The sequence below is a fragment of the Ceratina calcarata genome, unplaced genomic scaffold (genome assembly GCF_001652005.2).
Source record: "Ceratina calcarata isolate Rehan_Ccalc_2016 unplaced genomic scaffold, ASM165200v1 scaffold97.2, whole genome shotgun sequence".
NCBI classification, from domain to species: domain Eukaryota; kingdom Metazoa; phylum Arthropoda; class Insecta; order Hymenoptera; family Apidae; genus Ceratina; species Ceratina calcarata.
The window spans coordinates 1,042,459-1,062,477 of NW_017181113.1; the positions used below are offsets into that span (position 1 = coordinate 1,042,459).

Consider the following 20,019-nt stretch of genomic DNA (forward strand, 5'->3'; position numbering starts at 1 on the left):
ATCTCATATAAAAGTAACACGGTAGGATAATTTCTATCGTAACTGACAGTTGAATTAATGCTTGATCGCAGCGTGGCTATATGCGTCACAGCGCGAATCAATACGATTTTGTATAAAATATGTAGTTTGACTCGAGAACGCAGCTTCGATTTCCTTTAAACGTACCCACGCGTATTTCAGCGCGACGTGTTATTATAAATTGCTTCGTCCCATCTCCGTTTCGCAAGTGACGGGCATAGACGAACATTAGCAAGTGTCAATTAAGCGTTAGGAACGAAGCCGGTGTCCTCGATCGAGCTAACGAGAAACATCGAGATTCACTGTTCAGAAGTTTATAGAAAGTGCCTGGCAAATGTTACTTTGATTACGCACAACCGAGATGTAATTTCAATCAGAAACCGTACTGTTTCGTTTTCTGTGATAATATACCGTCGATTAAATACGTATTAATTAATACGAGGAGGCTCTAGTTTAAACATTTCGTCACTCGAAATGTAAACTATAATTAATAACGATGTCGCAATAATAAAGAATTGAACTCTCCCTTCGCAATGAAATAATGCATATTCCAGTAAGTAAACACTGTAGAATAAATAGTAAAAACGTATCGCGCGTTTCCTTTTGATTCTGTCGCACACGATACTGCCAAAGAGAATGGCTACTTTATAACGGAAACAATGCAATTAATGACGGTGAAAAATAATTATATTGCGAGTCAACGAGAGAGGTGTATTAATACCCTCTGATTAAAACGTACGCTTTCCTCATTGCCAGTAACACCAGATGCACGAGAATAACTGTACGCTTTATGCCAAAGAAAATATGCACGTTGTTCTCATCCTTTGGGGGCCTTATAATTTATTATTTCTCTTCTCGACTCTTTCTGGTAGTTACCATTATCGGTGGGGAAGTTCGCGTACTAATTTTCCACAAAGGAGAACGACGCACTTACTTTTTCTAACTGCATAAAGAGCGCTCGTGAACTTCGTTTCAAGCTAATTTAGCTAGATACCTTTACTGCAGAAAATACGTCAAAGCCCGGACTTCCCAGCTCGCCTTTCTGCCCCTTGTCTCCATCTCGACCCTGTAAACGAAACGCATCTTTGTATTCAATGAAAGACTGTGCCCATAAAATACATTAAGATGAAAAATGAATTTGTGACGTTCTGACGAATTTAAAAGTGATTCCATTTCCAGTTATGCTAATATTTAATTGATCTCGAGTAGATTTGGAAATTTTCTAGCGGATAAATTCAGATTAATAGAGAAATCATCTTGGAAGGAGATCGAAGTTGACTGTGTGTATCGAGACCAGAGATACAAGCTGTACCGCGGTGGTCACAACGGTAACGTCTAATAATATTAACCCAATATTTTATGGTTTCCTCAAACAATTGCTTCTGTATCCTACACTTGAACAATCGATCGAGTTCTAAGAAAGCCGGTCCGGGCGACGGACACGGACCGTTCATTCTTCAAATATATGTAAGTATGTACATACAAAAAAAAACCATCCGGGAACATTAGATGCAACTACAGTTAAGAGCACACTTTGTCCACTAGCAGCTATATCAGCTACGTATACGCATTCGAGTCGAACGCAAACGGACAGCAGGTATTACACACACACACACGCGCGTACACATCATGCATATACGTGTACGCAAGACGTATCTGTGTACGCCGAAGAGACCAGTTCTCGCGTGAGCCGATCGAAAATTCTTTCAACCAGACCACCATCGACAGAACAAATATCGCGTGATATTTGCAATGCACTCATACTCCCTCACCTCCCTCTTCCATTTCTCTCTTTTACTCTTCTTTTTTCCTATCCGCGCGCGGTATACATTGGTTCGCACTATACCCGCCCACCGAATCCCCGTATCACGCGTCCTGCATTTATATGACAAAAACTCGCGTTATGTACCAAGAAATAATCACATTTTAATGCGCGGTATCCAAATTTAATTAATTACAGACGCGACAATTCAATTGGAAAACGATCGCGATAAAAATATATAATTATTAACTTCGCCTCTGTTTGTTTGCTAATTATTTGCTCTGCTTTGCACATAGGTTTATATTTAATCGTGTGATGATAAACAGCTCAATTTAATCGCTAATGATGCTCGCTACGTGATTAACACGTGCAGCGTTATACTGATACAGCTATGATAATAATTGATCATGGCCCTCCGGTCTCTGTAGGATTTCTTTAAATCAATTTATTCTTTTTTTCATCGTTGCCGATTTATTAGAATGATCGCGATTATGAGATGAGTAAATTGCACGTGCACTTACCTTCTCACCTTTCGGTCCATCTAACCCAATAGGACCCTGAAAAAACACGGTGTTGAGTCTCGGATAATCGGTCGAGCGAGGGGACAAAGAAAGATGAGAAAAAATATCATTCCTTGCGATGCTGTGTATGTATATACATATGCGGGACAGATAGAGTCGTCGATCGAGTGTTGCAATATAGTGCGGCAGCTTTCGCGATAGGCTCGTTCCTGGTTTTTCTCAGGTTCATGTCAATTTGTTCGAAGGGAAGGCCGCGGCTCGGACGTATAAATTTTAACGCCTGGCCGAGTTTACGGGACGGCTATATCGGGGAAGCTGCCGTGTGAATGCCCATCGTTAAATTTTCTGAATGGCATTCGAGAAACAGTATACCCTCTGAATTTTTGCGTCTGCCTCGGCTCGATGAAAGCATCAGTGTTCGAAGCCAAATATTAAAATTCAATTTCGTGATGGACGTGGTAAAATTAAATTTTCGGTCGGAAACGAGTGTACCAGATAGAAGGTCGTTGTTCAAAAGGAAAGCTGGCTCGATGAACCAAAAAGTGTGACGGAAAGAAACGCAGAGAAAGAGAGAGTTAGAGAGAGAGAGAGGAAGAGAGGAGCACGCGTTAAAATACAAATAGAAGAAAATGCGATTTAGTACGGTGTTACGTAGAAACGTGAGGGACAGCGCATAACCGGGAATGTAGAAGAAACCGGAGATGTAAAAGAGAACAGACAGGCAATGTGTGACAGAAGAATGGAGAGAAAATAAAAAATAATATACCGGAAAACCGTTCTTGCCCGGTACCCCGGTCAGACCCTGTAAGAAGGGATATAAAAAATTAAAAACTCCTTTACAGAATACAGGGGTTAGGTACTCCCGCGTATCATGCAAAAGCGACTCGTTATTATTATTATGTGTATGTATATACATATGCGGGACAGATAGAGTCGTCGATCGAGTGTTGCAATATAGTGCGGCAGCTTTCGCGATAGGCTCGTTCCTGGTTTTTCTCAGGTTCATGTCAATTTGTTCGAAGGGAAGGCCGCGGCTCGGACGTATAAATTTTAACGCCTGGCCGAGTTTACGGGACGGCTATATCGGGGAAGCTGCCGTGTGAATGCCCATCGTTAAATTTTCTGAATGGCATTCGAGAAACAGTATACCCTCTGAATTTTTGCGTCTGCCTCGGCTCGATGAAAGCATCAGTGTTCGAAGCCAAATATTAAAATTCAATTTCGTGATGGACGTGGTAAAATTAAATTTTCGGTCGGAAACGAGTGTACCAGATAGAAGGTCGTTGTTCAAAAGGAAAGCTGGCTCGATGAACCAAAAAGTGTGACGGAAAGAAACGCAGAGAAAGAGAGAGTTAGAGAGAGAGAGAGGAAGAGAGGAGCACGCGTTAAAATACAAATAGAAGAAAATGCGATTTAGTACGGTGTTACGTAGAAACGTGAGGGACAGCGCATAACCGGGAATGTAGAAGAAACCGGAGATGTAAAAGAGAACAGACAGGCAATGTGTGACAGAAGAATGGAGAGAAAATAAAAAATAATATACCGGAAAACCGTTCTTGCCCGGTACCCCGGTCAGACCCTGTAAGAAGGGATATAAAAAATTAAAAACTCCTTTACAGAATACAGGGGTTAGGTACTCCCGCGTATCATGCAAAAGCGACTCGTTATTATTATTATTATTATTATGCTCGGATGTACGCGATTATCAATGTTAGCGATTGCATTAATTATCCGAACGCATTGAATGCAATCGGTTAAACGGCCTGATTCACGTTTACCTGTACACGCCTGAATTATCTGAACATCAGTTATCAAAATGATCGTCGATCGTAGCTCATTAATGCCTCATTTGCATACAGAGTATGCAAGTTATATGAGACCGATCTAAATCAAGGTAATGTCTACATTATTTCTTTCCTCGATTTTCCACTTTAAAAGAACGTTCGGAAAGTTTAAAGGGAATTCTGTGCAACGAATAAAATTGTTCTGAAATCTGTTTCGAGTAATCCGTTTACAAGTTCAGTAACTAGGCGTTGTGTGCCACAATTTCGGTCCTCTGTGTCGTAAAGACGTGTCACGGTTGTATGTTCGATCGAAAATAGCCGCGATGCGCGCGCGCGCACTTGTATAAACCGTACTATGTACCGGTAGCTACGAGAATTCGGCTAGATTGCATACGTATCGTTAGCAACTACATCATGCTTCGAAACTACACTCCGAGACACGTACAAACACACTCCGCACGTGCGAGCGCTACGGGAGAAAGGATTGGGGTCGGGTACCGTCACAGTGGAACGGATCTACTCACCTGCGGGCCAGGTACCCCGGGGTCACCCTTTTTCCCCTTTTTCCCCTTCCTTCCAGGAGGACCTGGCTCTCCGGGAGGACCTGAAACAAACGATAAATCGATACTTGTAAACACACTTCACTGACTATCGTTATAAAGCTACTCAGACGACAAAATGTGATTTTGAAACATGACAAAAGAAAAGAAGACGCTAGTTGATCGCAAGCCGACTTTATGCGTTTTTCATTCAAAGCCTTCAAAGACACGTTGAATCTTATCAAGCTTTCAAGAATGAAATCAAAATGATTTTATATCTCTCTCGCAAGTTAAAAGAAGATGTCTCGGAGGGGTAGAAGATGTTTCTCATAAACCGCATTAATTACGTATTACGTTATAACCAGTCCCCGTCGAGATCAGAGCGTCGTCGCGTCGTCGATGGAAAGTTCTATGTTACGTAGGAAAAGAGGACGTTAAACGAAAAACACGGTAGGGCAATAGGAACTCGGGGACAGAAGGGTGGAAATGAGTTTTCGAAGCTGTGAGCGGCGCGCAGTCCGTGAGAGAGACTGGGAGGCTACAGTAACGATAGATGCAAGCGCCGGAACAACCGTTAGATGGGACTTGGAACGAAGTTATTTTTCCACTTGGTGTCCTGCGTTAAAGGATATTTACGAAACTTGCCGTAGTCAGCCGTGCCGTACAGTTATGCAACACGATACCAATCGATCCACGGAACGCTGTGCACGTAATTTTCGGGTGACGCTTTACGTCCAACGACGTCGTCGTCGTCGTCGTCGTCGTCGTCGTCGTCGTCGTCGTCGTCGTCGTCGTCGTCGTCGTCGTCGTCGTCGTCGTCGTCGTCGTCGTCGTCGTCGTCGTCGTCGTCGTCGTCGTCGTCGTCGTCGTCGTCGTCGTCGACGGCGTCGTGCCGTCGCGTCGCGTCGCGTCTGTCGACTAACGAGGTTTGCCCTAAACGCATTCCCGTATAAAAGCGTTCCGTAACGCTCAATACGGACGAGCCGGGGAAAAATTTGTCCCGAACGCTTTTAACGCTCTCGATGATACAAGTTTTCCAATCGGCCCGTTCAACTTTCCTCACGCTCTCCTCATTTATATCATAAACGGCCAACGCAACGATCCTATCGCCATTCCGCCGTCGTTTCCTTTTTTATCGGAGCACTTTTCATTAACGCTATTTTAACGCGGGCGTTGTATACCGCGGAGGAAACGAAATGAACAAGGGAAAGGTACGAGGGCGAAAAAGAAAAGGAAGTCGGGAGAGAGTGAGGCGGGGGAGCAAAACATAGAAGAGGTCGGAATGAGCAATATTAGCCGGGCGTGAAGCAACTTTCGTGAACTTTTTACAATTCGGGGCAAGAATATAAATCTCTCCGCCAGCTGACGAGAGAGGTAGAGATGAAATAAGAAACGTGCTAACAAGGAAAGTTCGAGGGTTGATATTGGCAGATATTAAGGGGACTTGAAAACAATTCTCCCCGGCGCGGCGAGGCGTGGCCCGATAAACTTCGCTGTACAATTTTCTACAAGGAATAAACTTTTATCGAGAATCCACATATACGTGTAACCATGCGGTGATCGATATGCAAAACGATTTCGATAGGGAGAGATTCTTTACACTAATAGAACCAGTAATAAAAAAAGAATAATAAATGTGGAATGTTGTCTAATTCTAATCTTGTGAAAACAATCGATGTTACGGATTAGCCACGTGAATCCTCAACAGCTGTCGGTGCTTTAATCATCGCCTCCTTAAAACACTTCCTCCCTCGTGGTGAAAAACGTAAGCAAAAAGAAAAAGATAAGCGTAGAAATAAGATAAATCTAGAAGCGCGACATTAAAAAAGAAATGATACGTTGGTCCTCGGGAGCATCGCATCCGCCCATCGTACATAGGATTATCATCAACGACGTACGACGTACGCAAAAGGAGGCAATGAAGACATCTGTTTGATACCCTACGCTATTACAAGCACGGTAGGCAGTAAGAAAAATAAGTAGAACAGAGAGCCACGATGGAGAGCAGGATCTTTAAAGGGGCTACGGAAGATGAAGAGGAACGGGGATAGGAGGACGGAGAGTAGCAGCAGGCCTTCGACATGGATGATCATGGAGAATCAAGGCAATCGATCGCCGTACTCACGAGGAAACTAAATAAGCTAAACTAACTGGAACAGAGAAAAAGTCGCGCAACTATTTCCCTCCGTTATACCCCGTCACCACAGCCCCCTCCCGTTTTCTATACATATATTCCATTTCGCTCGGTCGCCTCCTCCTACTCTAGCCATTCCTCTTCCTTTGCCTCTTTCACTTCGTTGCTCTCGGCCATAGTAAGTTTCCTTCTCCTTAGAGTCCTTTCTGTTCGAACCACAAATGACGAGTAGAACCGGCAAGTGTACTCCACGAAATTCGGAGAGTAACGAGGAAAGTTGTACGAAAAAGCGGAATAGCAGCGGCGCGGCTTGATCGCTCCTCCCGCGGTATATACCTCGTTCCTATGTGTACATATACATTATCCGTTTGCGCTGCAAGTTTCTCTACCGGTGGTGCAGCGGAGAGAGAGAGAAAGAGAGAGAACCGGAGTGTACATCTACTATTTCCGGCTTTAAGATCGCGCGGCGCGGTACGCGCGGGAAGACGGATCGGTCCCGGGGTTGAAGTCGACCGGAGTTGTACGTCCTCACCTATGGGAGTAACGTGCAACGCGAGAAGGAAACGCGAGCAGAACGTCGGATCCGCGAGGGAGAGAGAGGAAAGAGGAGGAGGAAAGGAACCTTTGGCGAGTCTAGACACGACAGACGAAAATACACTTCCCGGACGGTGCAGTACGGCGCGGTGCGATCCCGTGTACCTACAATAAAACTGCACAGTGCTTTACACCTCCGCGCCGCTCTGTTCCGCTCGCCTGGAATGGTTGTTCCCGCAGGAACATTCCCTCTGTCCGCGAGGGGAACTCGGCCGACCCTCCGCGTGAAAGTCTTTCGCGCGAATAAGAGCGAGATTAACGCGACGCTTTGGCAGCGTTCCGAGGGCAAGGGACTAAGACGGGCGACGAACAGCGGACACATGCGCGCTAAGGACGTTTCGTTTTCGTTTACAGAATAGCTCCAGGCAGCCAGAAAATGAGCGACCAATACAAAGAACTTTTCCGGCGATCCTTTGGCGGCGCTTTGAACGCGACGACGGGACCCGCCGATTGATCGTTACTCACTCCCGACGGAATTACCGTCCTGTTGCTCTATTATTCAATACCTCGCAGGTCTCCCGGATTTGCTATTCTTGTATGTAATTTACCAAGGGTGACCAAACCGGCGGCGGCGCGCACGGATCGTTTGCTTTGAGTCTACCTATTCTATTTAGTTCGTCGGCTTTTGGTCAAACACAATACCAGAGCAATTAAGAAAACGCTGTTACCGTCGACAAAACGGTCTTAGAATTAACGTCAGATCTCGTCCGCTGACTTCTCTCTATCAAATTCTCGTCCCGCTGCATGGAATTCTTTTTATCTGTACGAATCTGAGGAAATATTCCAATGAAATAGGACGTCCATTCCTCGTGCTGTTCGATCGAATATTTTTTTTCCATTTCTGCGAGCAACATTTTTTTTTTAACGCGAGTTTCGGTCTCCGAAATTCAGAGACAGGTTTTAGGTCATCCACAACACGAGTAATCCGCTTTCAGTGAATTGAATCGAGACTCCATTATAGTACGTTCTACGACTCTGACGAATGTTCGGACAAATTGAGTAGACACGACTGGATTTCCAGTAGAGATCAGACAGCTAATACGGACAACAAAAAATGGTGGACTTTTAAAAAAAAGAGAGAAATCACTTTTTATGCTTAATTCAATCATCTGATACAAACAGTTTTTTAATAATAGAAATATTTCACAAATAGTGAGTCGAAATTTCCCGTGATTTCTGGATTCGCTTTGTATCAACGAAAATCCGTTGCAACTGAGAATCACTGAAAGGAAGAAAGAAGACGGGGTGGCGGAAGGTAAGTTAAGTATAATAATGTTAAGGCAGGGCAAAGGAAAGCAGCAGGCGAGCTAGGGACCTCACATGTTGCGGCCGCGGGCCAGTACGGTTATACTGGACCCACAGGTTCGACTCCCGCCCCGGTAGTTTTCCATGATTGAGATACGTAATCGGTACTCCCTGGTGTATCCTGCACGCGCGCTTCGTTCTCAGACCGTTTCGTGCTCCCGCACAGAGAGATGCTCTTTTTCCCCTTCTTCGTTCCCCCCTTATTCGCACACGCATGCCCAAAGGTAATCCTTCGCCTATTGTAAATCACGCTTGCCCTACGTGGAATGCCTTGCCACCATCGAACGGACGACTTTATCGAGATCGCGTCGAATCGCCCGTTATTAGGAATTTATATTCGGAATATTTTTATCATCACTGCGTTTTTTGTTTTATTCTCTGAACCTTCGATATCGATTGATTTTCTACTAAAACCAGAGAACTAGCTAGCGCCATGTGTCATTTGAAAATTTGTAAAATGGCTGGTCGGGGAGTTGGACCGTGGACGATATATAACATGGCAAAGTTTAAATCAAGTTTCGATATCGGCGCCGGGAGACATTCAAAACACGGGATTATTCCACTTTGTCATGTAGATAAATGTCTAAGTCAGAACGCGATACCTATTTGTTAGACGTCGCTCCGCTACGGAACCGGCAACTTTCCCGGTCCTTGCGAGAGAAAGTTTGATTAGGAATTTCAGAGACGCCGGAGCCTCTGCAGTGTCTATACGACCGAGCATCATTATGTTCACATTGTACAGCTATTGGCTCCACTTTACTCGAACTTCACTCGACATTAATAACTAAATGTCTTCCACGACTGATGGTCTAATTCTTGTCCAAATATTCATGGATACAATGTTAGACAGAACGTCGTACAGTAATTTCAGTAGAACGAATCGTTGAAATTAGTAGTACGAGTCAATAAACGGTACAACAATTTTTTAATTGAAACTTTTAATTGAAAATATTGAATCGTTTTAAACGTAGTTGTATGCCATCCGAAACAAACATAGATACTCGGTTCAACTATTCCAAACCCTGATGACCTCATAAGGCCCTTTAAATACAACTCATCCTGTCAACATCCAACTCCACTTTGTACTCTGCATCATTTTCAATCTTCGACCACCTTACTAAGCCCCCTCCACTGTTCTTTCCGAGAGTATATATATACGTACTTTTCTAAAACTTGTTAGAGAGAAAGTTCCTTCTGTCTAGTCTAAAAGTCACGAAGCTCTTCGTAAAATCTACCGAGTTCATTATCACTGTACCGAGTTAATAAAACTCGCATAAATTTCCGTCCGGGGTAGATTCTTATTGAATATAATAAACATCACCTCCACGGAATACAACAACGTTTACACGATTAATAGTAGACTTTAAACAATATTCATACTAACCGAGCGGAGACTAGAGTTGCACCGTTAACGCTTTTAAACGGTCGTACAAGAAGCATGTAAGACAGGACATTGCGAACAGGCGCGCGTTCTCTACACTCGATATCACCTGCTACCACTTCTTATACGGATGTCGGCCGCATAATATATCCATTAAGCGGTTTATCGAGGGAAGATATAAGAGTACTTGGGAGACGGACTCGCCTTCTGACGTTCCACGGACGGGCTTAATACGACCGTGAGACGGGGCTGTGTGCGTGCGTGTGGTCCGCGATTCGATTTCCACGGGGTCCGCGTTCGGTGGTTGGTTTTACCGAGGCGGGACGAATCGCAGTAGCATAGGCAATTCACTCGAACGAGCCCGCGTTGCGTTGCGTTGCGGTAAGAGGGAATTAACGAATTCCCGTAGGAGCGGATAACACTGATAATGCCGGTCGACCGTACGTGGCCAAATGTATCTTCCCGATAACGACAAACCAGTAATTACCGACAAATAATGCACGTTACCGTTTACCCGGCAATTCCATAATACCCAATAATGCTGTATTACGAACTGGCGTTTAACTCGTTTTAACGCCTACTAGATAAACGAGCCAATAAATCCTGTAAACGCCGATGTAACAGAAATAAATCGTCCCTGGACCGCGACTGTAACGAAAGACAAATCCCTGGGAGTTAAATCTCTCGGGCTAATTGTAAGGAAAATAAGAAGCGTAAATCTCGATCGGAGCAGGTGTTTCGGCCAGGAAACAATGCAAGTAGGATGAAGAGTCCGATGCTTCGTGCGAAATTGTACGAAAGTTTCGTTAGTCGTGAAATTTCTAAAGGAAAGTCGAAGCGCATTGTCGTCGCGCGTTCGGCCGGTACCCCCGCCAGCGTTTTCAATTAATTCACGTGCAAGGAACGTTATAAGGTATAACTTATAGCCGCAGAGACAGAATGCGGGGCCTTCTGGTCCGATTCTAAGCCGGAGCTTGATTCACTCAGCGGGAGGTCTCTAGGAGCATAGCGGGACCGCACGCGGTGAAGGGAAGCAAGACACAATAAGGAGCCGCGCTGCTACATTCTCCTTTCTTCTGCCTCGTCGCTATTACGTCCCGTTCTTCCTCCGAGTGTCTCGCTTCGCCTTGCTTTTTTCTCCTTAATAAGTCGTCTATCTGCAACTCGAAACTTACTGCCGGTCCACATAATACGTACATTCCCGTTCATAAGTTTCGAATAAATTGTTCATTGACTCGTTACAAATCTGGGAGAGATTATAGATTAAAAATCATGGGAAAGAGATGTTTCGGTTGACTGAGAAATATAACATTTTGTTGGAGGAATGATTGACGTATCGCTTTCCAAGCAACTGTGGATGAATATTCTATTTTAATGAAGCGTCGCCTGTTAGTTCATTTACTATAAAAGTGTAATCCATCCGAAATGCAATTATTTAAACTCTGATTTCATAATATAAATTCAATGTGTACGCGATACGTCCACGGAAAATCGTTTGAGTGAAAACTTAATCCGCTTATATATAGATTGATCGAATTCATCGATTTAATTAATTTTCGATAGATTATTCGATTATTTGTTACAGGAATATCCCAGAAATGTTGGTAACCGTTTTTGAAACGCGCTTGTATATATTTGAACAGTATTATCTCGACAATTCTGAAAATGAGGCATGTCAAGTGGTTTCAAATCGGAAAATCTCCTAATGGTGAAATGCGATGACATTTTTAACTGGCTTCTCTCGTCTTGGAGGGAGAATGAAGGAAGGAAGTTGTAATAGCAATCTCTTAATCCTTCAACCGGGGACACGATGTAGTGAGCAATCCTGTCCTATTGCCCAGATAAATTTCAAAAGTCGTGAATTTTTCTAGATAGTCGCGCTCAACCTTGGCGACCCAGTTCCGGACCGCCCTTTTATCATCCTTGGAAGACAAATATTTTGAATAAGAAAAATACTATTCTTAACTGGATCCTCGTACCAGAGGTAGAAAAGTTGAAGGACGCTGATTCTTAATCCCCCGGCCGGAAGCACAGCGCAAATGACGCCACGTCATATTGGCTACATGATTTCTAGACGTCATAAATTTTTGAACAGTTGCCCACTCCCGGCGACCTCCTTTTAAACTTCTCTCCCTCTTTGTTTTTTTTCCCCAACCCGAGAAGGACGACGGAATTCTACGGAATCACGTAGGCGCCTTGAGCCTCGCCTACGTGTTTCACAAGATCCTGCGGGGACCACCGAGCTTTTTTTCCTCTCTCCCTCCTCGTTCTTTTCACTGGGATTTACACAGTCGACAAACGACGATGAACTCGTTATCGCGGCGCATTGTGTTGTAGCTCGGATCGCTGGATTACACGCCTGTTTTCCACGGCTCGATTATGTTATACAGAACGGGAAACTGTACATAATCGGGGAAACAAATTTGCTGATAATACTGCGCTTTGTTGAACCGTTCAATAGCCTTATTACTCGTTTACGTGTCATAGTACATAATTAAAGCTTCCGTTTCCGCAATACAACCCGAACAAATTCATCCTAAGAATAACGATCTACATTGAAACTAAAATAAGCTTATCTCGAATATTAAAATTGATCGCTTCGCGCCGCAGAAGAAGCGTCGGCCAATTAAAAGTTTCACGTTCCGTCGTAAAAGAAGAGAAACGAAACCACAAATTTCAAGATGGCTCATTATACGGAATAAAATATATCATATATCATGAAGTAGAGAAGATGAAATACATTTCCGAGAACGGAGAACGGCGCGTCTCACGGGCCCGCTTGTTCCCGAGCTGCTCAGGATTTTAATCCCGGATTTCTTCGGAATGACATTGAACCCAATTAGGAGCAGCGATTCGTGCACGCACGCCGCGTGGAAACGCCGACGATTCCGTTCCGTTTAGCACGAACACCGGGGCGCTTTCGTTCCTCGAAGGGGGGTTGTTTGTGACGAGTTCGAGATAAAGCTGCCTACCGAGCATTATAGCGGTAGTCCCGAGAGCCGAGAGAGCAGGAGGAACGATCCGGCCGTGGCGTGGGTGGGAGGTATGAATGATACGGGGTGTGAAGTTACACGTCGACGGTGGGGTACGAGCTCGCAAAGAACGGGGGAACAACGAGCAGAAGAGAGAAGCAAAGGTACAAAAAAGGAGGAGGAAAACGGAGAGGAGAGATAAGAGGTAGGAGAAAGGTGGAGAGACTATTTATGTGTCTGAGTCTGAGTCGACTTTGGTCTCGGGTTCTCGACTCGCGAGGAGGATGGATGAGTGGATAGGTAGATACGTTTATTAAGTAGGAAAAAGAAAGGAGACGGGGAGGAACATAATGGTAGATTGTGAAAGAGGCAGAAAGAAACGAGTAGTAAAGATACGTCAGCGCTGAAAAAGGAGGCGAAAGGTAATGCGCGTATATACGTGAGCAATAAGACGGTGACGAGTAGCTGGGAAAGACGAGCGAGTTATTTGTGCGAATTATTATACACTTCGTTGGCCGAATGATATTGCCTGAATTGCGTTCTCCGTTCACGTTCCCCTTGCTCGTTGCACCGTACTTGTAGCGTACATTCAGTCTTTTAATCTACTTAACAATAAAAGTTATCGCTCTGTTGTCATTGCATTTCTCAACGATAAGAATTGTGACCTTAATACATACATGATTTTACATCGCAAAGATTAAACTTAGTAGAGGAAATGTTTTACCTTCTGTCTTTAGACAGAGTCAAATTTTATTTGAAATATCGTATATCATTCGTAGATTTCCTCTGTTTAGGAAAGTCGGATGAAGTTGACAGTTCTACCTGTTCCCATTCTCTGTTATTCCTCTTCTTCGTTTTAACACGTACGTGAAAGGTGAATTGACGAAGAACCGGTTAATGAACGAGGTACCTATGGTGTCTATACTTGTCTGTGTGCTTGTCGAAGAAACATGAAACATCCACACCTTCTACTGCGCTATGTTTATACATTTCCGTCGTGCCTATTTAGTAACTTATGACTGATGCCGAAGTAATAAAAATAAAAAGATCATCTTAATTCTTGTCGAATTTCACCCTTTTGTAACGAGAATCAAAAATAATGTGATAATGCGAAATAGAAGACGATGAAATTTCCACTTTATACAATTAAGTACATCGTTTGAAGTTAATGTGGTGTACAGTGAAAGCGCAATGCGAGTCGAAATGCATGTATGTGTAAAGGTACACGGGTCGGTAACTCTCAGGTCAAACACAATCGGGAATAAACGACGTCGAAGGGGGAATAACTTGAGAATAGCAAATCAACGGCCGCAACGCTTTCCTTTGAGCAGTTTCCTGTATCGCAACGCCTATTCATCATAACGCGAGTGACCTAAAGGTCCGCCGCGCGGCGCATTGCCGGAAACTGTAGTCAAGGGCTGCAACTCGGTCAAAGGGATCGATTGCGCGTGCCATGTCGCTGCTTGCGACACGTCGTTAGTGAAATTCCTGTCAATAGCTTACAACGCCGTGGGTGTGGATAGTTGAATCGATCTTAATCTTTCTGAATTCCTACACGTTCAGGAAATCAAGTATGTTCAATAGGAATCATTAATATAATCTCTTCTCAATTCTACTTTACGAGTTGCTTTTTATCAAACAAATTTTACGATTAACTGAACAATGCAGTATAATAATTGCATAGTATTCTACTATTATAAGCTTTGTTAAGTGTGGGTGAGGTGGGTTCTTAATATGCATGAACCACTATATGTTCCTTATGAAATCAAGCTATTCAATGAGAATCAGTATAATCCTTTTCTAATTTTACTTTGCAAAACGTATCTCATAAAACAAGTTTTACAATGAACTGAACAGTTCAGCATAATAATTGCATAGTAAAAATATTTATAAGCTTGAGAAACGGATGGGAGTCGATGAGATGTGTTGGGATAGAAAAGTATTAGCGATGTTAACGGTGGTCACAAAAAGAGGTAAAAGAGCAGCGCGAGGCTACCGAATAGCAAGTGGGCGTTAAAGTATCCGTGGAATTTAAATACAAAACAGCGTGACGCCCCGAACGCTCATAATGCCGTGGTCGTCCCCTGGTGACGGTCCGTCCGTCTCGCATGGTAAAACTGTCAAAGTTGCGGGTTACGTGTGCGCATCGTAGAACAGGCTACGGTACAGTAGAACGAACGCGTTAAAAATATGTTAACAGAATTCACACGGATGGTATTTCTGGCCGGGCGCCACTAAGCCTATGCGTAGGCAATTTTTGTTTCATCCCGACGCCTCGAATAATAACACTCATCCAATGGCGACGTAATATTAAAAATATGAACAGAAGCCAAAGACAACAAAATTGTTACTTTATAAATGAAGAATTTCTAAAACAGAAATTCAATTCATTTTAAAGATCGGTACAAGAGTTTAATAGGCATTAAATTGCAGCGTGGAAAGGGTGGACGATGATCGATGAAAGGGTAAAGTATCGTCGGATAAAATGAGCATAGTAAAGGGGATGCGTTTACACATGTAGCTTTTATGCACGCGTGCCATCGTTTCATGCCCCTCCGACGTCCAACCTTGGCCGTACTTACCTCGCGTCAGATAAAATAAAGTTTCGACGAAGATCGGATAATAAAAGAAGAGAACGAGATCGTACTAGGCATTCGCAGCTGCCGCGCGCTGAATCATCCGGGTTGTGTCAATAGTCGTGAGAGAATGGATCGATATGCGCAAACATTTGCGAATGCTATTACACGCGATTAGACGGTACGAAACTGAGCGGCAGCCGTTCCTTTTGTGCGAATGCACACGCTTCGCTTGAATCGTTCTTCTATTTAAACACTCGGATGCGTCGGTGTATGATACACGCCGCAGGTGACATCGGCGACGCAAACATCCCGGTTTTATTCACACAATCGAATGCATCCCCGAATTTCGTGTACTTTAAAAAAAAAAAAACTCTCAGCTCGACTTTTCAAACACGGCCTTGACGTCGTCGGGGGCGTTGGAAAAATTCAATGACGAGTAATTATCGTAGGATCAACAGGGAAATAGAACGTCACGCGACGGAGCTAAAAACAACTGTTTTTCGCGGATGAATGTAGCCACCATTAGCATTGGTCAAACGGCACGGTATGAATGGCGCGGGGCTCGAAAATACCGTGTTAACCGTCGCGTATTTATCATCCCGACAATTTAACGGTTATGTATTTCCGCGAAATTAGTACTGTCGTCCGTTTCCGAAATTCCGCGGGTTGCTCCCATAGAAATTCGCATTTGCAATTAGACGAGGAGCGCCGAGCGCGACGCTGCTGGCCCCGCTGTCCCCGGCCCTCCCGCGGCACCGGACACGCACACCACACAACGTGCGCTCGTTCCACCCCCCCAGTTATGCTGATTGCTCGCCGCGGGGAACAAGTTACAGGTTTCGGAATAATTTCGCGGCGGCGATAAAATGTCTGCAGAAGCAAACGGGAATCAGCGTCACTTTGTGAATTTCGGCTAAATTCGTGCGGAGCGTCGCGGCGCCGCCCGTGTACGTTTTATTGCGTTACAAGACCGCGGGACCGGATTGCGCCAAAGTATGTATCGCACGTAGTACATGGAATACGGGCGTAGATGCATACGTACGTAGATACACGAGCGAAACGCGTATTGTGTCAGCGACGCGGACGGTAAATCCAATTGCCTAGCTACACGGTGCCGCGCGTTCTGTGAACACCGGGAATCGTTTTTATAATCCATCTGTAACTACAAACACTTGTTCAACGATACGCGATACCCAGTGACAATCGGGCAGCTCGGTTAAAAGCTTCGCACAGAGATTCCCATGAAATTTCGTCCAACTATATTTAATTTCGATAGTTGTTATTTGAAAAGTTCCGGTCAGCAATAGCTGCAATTTAATAGGGATTTTATTTCCCAGTCTCTGATAAAGCAATTCTGTTCCATTTCGTATGCCTGACGCACGCGAATTTGTTTTACAATCGTTTTTAACCGTTTAATTCGAGAATTTCGTAAGCTGATTTTTCCTTTATTTTTTATCTCGATATTGATTGCACGGGACGCGTTTATCGCGTGACGTTATGAATTTTCATTGTATCGTTATTAGAGGCTCGTAGAACCGAGTAGAAAATAACGATTTACGGAAATTTGATGAACTTTTGACATGGCACGTACGCGCGTACATAAAACTGTGTACACGCGCGCGCGCGCCACGGCACACCTATTACATTACGTATGTATACGCGGCAGAATGTTACGCGACAATATGTCAGACTATAGAATTTCGAAAACGCTGACAGAACATCAGCCGCGTAATTTTCGGCAGCGGAAACTAGTGAAACCTAATTAACCCGCCATGAATGACCGCCATCGATCTCCCTCGAAAATCCAATTACATTTGCATCTCCTCTGGAGCGGTCATAGTCGTCTGAACGAATAGGCAAACCTCCTGATTTCGCTCGACAGCGCGCGTTAATCGTGAAATCAATTGCATCGGTAACGATCGCGTCCAGTTTCTTATTATTTCGACGCGATCGTTATTGTGTCGCGAATTTCTACCGAACGGCAAACCCCGGGCACCCTCTTTCCGCGCCCAGGAGAAGCTTTTGTGAAAAACAAAAATAAACGACGGCTTTTTAAAGCCATTAAACGAACCGTGTGCCAGTCGATGCTGGAGGAACATTAGCAAACGAAGTTTCGTCGTGTTACGCTGTTCAGTTTCTGTTTTAGTTCCAGCCCTTTCATCTCCTAGCGAAAATGCTTTCTCCTTTTGGTTGTTTTCTAAAAAAACAGGGACCGAGCTGGATGGAATTTAAAAAAGAGCTGGACGATAGGAAAAACAAGCGAGGGGTTCTGGGGGGGAAGGTGGAGGGTATTAACGAAAACTAGCCGTTCGTCATATTCGCTTTCGAGTTATTTCTCGCTGGAAACGTCTGAAAACGCATTGGATGCTAAACGGCACGCGTAATTTCGACACGACTTCCCTCGCGAAACGCCGATGCGTTTCGATTTACCCTGTTTATTGATGTTTACCTGGGCGAAATCAAATTTTCACTACACATACCGAACGCGACTGCAAACTCCCGTTTCAACCGGTCTCTCACTTTGTTTTTGATAAATGTGTCTTGCGTATGTTGTTGCGTACCATTATAGCAAAACATTGAGAGAAACGCGGCCAGCAAAACGTTCCATAATTAATTTCACTAATAATTAATCTTTTTATTACGTCCCTTGAATAAATTTAATTAACTGGCGACCCATTAATATTTTCATAAATATTTCATGGCTATCTGCTGTACAAATAGGTTTAATAAAAGACAAAACGGGTGGCGATAGAATTAATTATTTTTTGATCGACGACTCTCTCCGTTCTCTTATCTAATCTTTACCGCCGTCTAATAATTCCAAACGCTTAATCCAGGCGGTGGACAGATTTCACCGTATCCAGAGACGGTTGCCGAGGGGCACATGCATAAGTAATGTACGTGTACACACTGGTTCGCGACGTGTAACGCGCGTAATCACGCCGAGCCCGACCGGGACGATTACTCGTTCAAGTTTATGAACGCGCGGGTATAATAGAGCAATTATCTCTGATAGGATATGCAGGTAGCGAGGAACGAGTCGTTCTGTCCTGCGCGTCGCGACACTACCGTGTGCACACGCTGGCGAACGTTGCCCATTTGAAACGTTTATTTTACAGCCGGGCTTAATTGTACGGCGAGAGGTAGGTACCTGGTATCTTGTCGCGATATTATGTATATTCCTGGCGTTGAACGAGAATCGCTGGCATGCATCTGGTCTCGGGGCACTGCCAATGCATCAGCACTGTCGCGGAATATTAAGAAAATTACCCACTTAAGGCGTTGCACGACATCTGGGACACTGTTTTATGGTCGTTCGATTAATGGACCTCGTGACTCATTCGAAGTACGTTAAATAAAAAATTGGAAATTAATTAAATAATTGTGGGTCCTGTTTTTGCAACATTTTTTTAAAATTGCCATTTAACATGTGATAATGTTGAGGCACGTTCTATACCGATTGTCCGATCGATGGTTCGAGAACTTTTGAGTCTTCCCTTCGAGGTACTGATTCCCGCACGGTCCTTTATGTTCACAGGATTCCATCCTTCTTCGCGGTAAATCTCGAGGTTGCCATTAAATAGACTCTGCACCGGATACACCGGGCACCGAGCATTTCCTGGAAATCCTTTCACACGCTCCACGAAAAGAGCGGTTGAAATTTTCTCTTAACCGAGACCGCTTTACATCCGTCGGCAACTGAATTCTTGCGGTGCTTCACTCCCAAAGGACTGCCCACCTCTTATCATTAAACCAGTCGATGCTACGTTTAAACAGTACCCGTTATCTAGTTACAATTTTCTATTACTAAACATCACATAGACAGTAATTAACGTTCCTTCGTTAGATTTTGTATATTTTTTTCGGTAAATGTTAACAATTGGTTCGTGTTTAGTCTGAAATTGATTTTGGAGAGAGTCCTCTCGTAGTTTTGACGTGAAAACTGTTAATGGAACATAAAAAAAAAATTGTGCAGTGCGAGCTTTAGACGTGAAACACGTTTTTAATAACGGTACTGTAGTCGGTTCGGTGAAGCAGTCCGCATTCATTTCTATTGTTACTGCTCTGACACCGTGACACGATGCGTTCCGTGAATTGTCTCTCCAATATAATATTCCAGGCACAGTTACACGTGCAAACACATCAGCATCGCGCACGTTATCATTCGGTTTTATGTCACAATTTTCGCTTGCAAAGTCGTTCCAGCGTTGGTTCCATTTTACGTTTTCGTTCTTCTTTTGTCCAACTTTATCATTACTTCTCCCTTTGCGCGCCGTTATTTTTCAAAATTCAGTATGTCCGTAGCTATTTGTCCAACTTGAATGCGTACTTAAGGATGTATTGGCTATACAGTCAATCCCAAAAATTTATGCACATTAGAAACGCATTTTTTTAAAAGAAATCAGACGTCGGAAGAACATTGCTAATAA

The 20,019-nt window shown here is 43.9% G+C and overlaps 1 protein-coding gene across 16 annotated transcripts in view; it reads right to left on the reverse strand.

Annotated features, from left to right (window-relative positions):
* Positions 1-20,019, reverse strand: part of LOC108631876 (collagen alpha chain CG42342) — an 82,534-nt gene that overhangs the window by 18,076 nt on the left and 44,439 nt on the right. For 14 of the 16 annotated variants that reach the window (XM_026819230.1, XM_026819226.1, XM_026819221.1 and 11 more), the window contains 4 exons: positions 4,610-4,689; positions 3,845-3,880; positions 2,302-2,337; positions 1,013-1,084 (listed from right to left, as the gene is read on the reverse strand). In XM_026819230.1, the coding sequence (XP_026675031.1) occupies positions 1,013-1,084; positions 2,302-2,337; positions 3,845-3,880; positions 4,610-4,689 (224 nt within the window). Of the gene's footprint in view, positions 1-1,012; positions 1,085-2,301; positions 2,338-3,067; positions 3,104-3,844; positions 3,881-4,609; positions 4,690-20,019 lie in introns of all 16 variants that reach the window. The other 2 variants (XM_026819219.1, XM_026819224.1) reach the window with 2 other exon arrangements.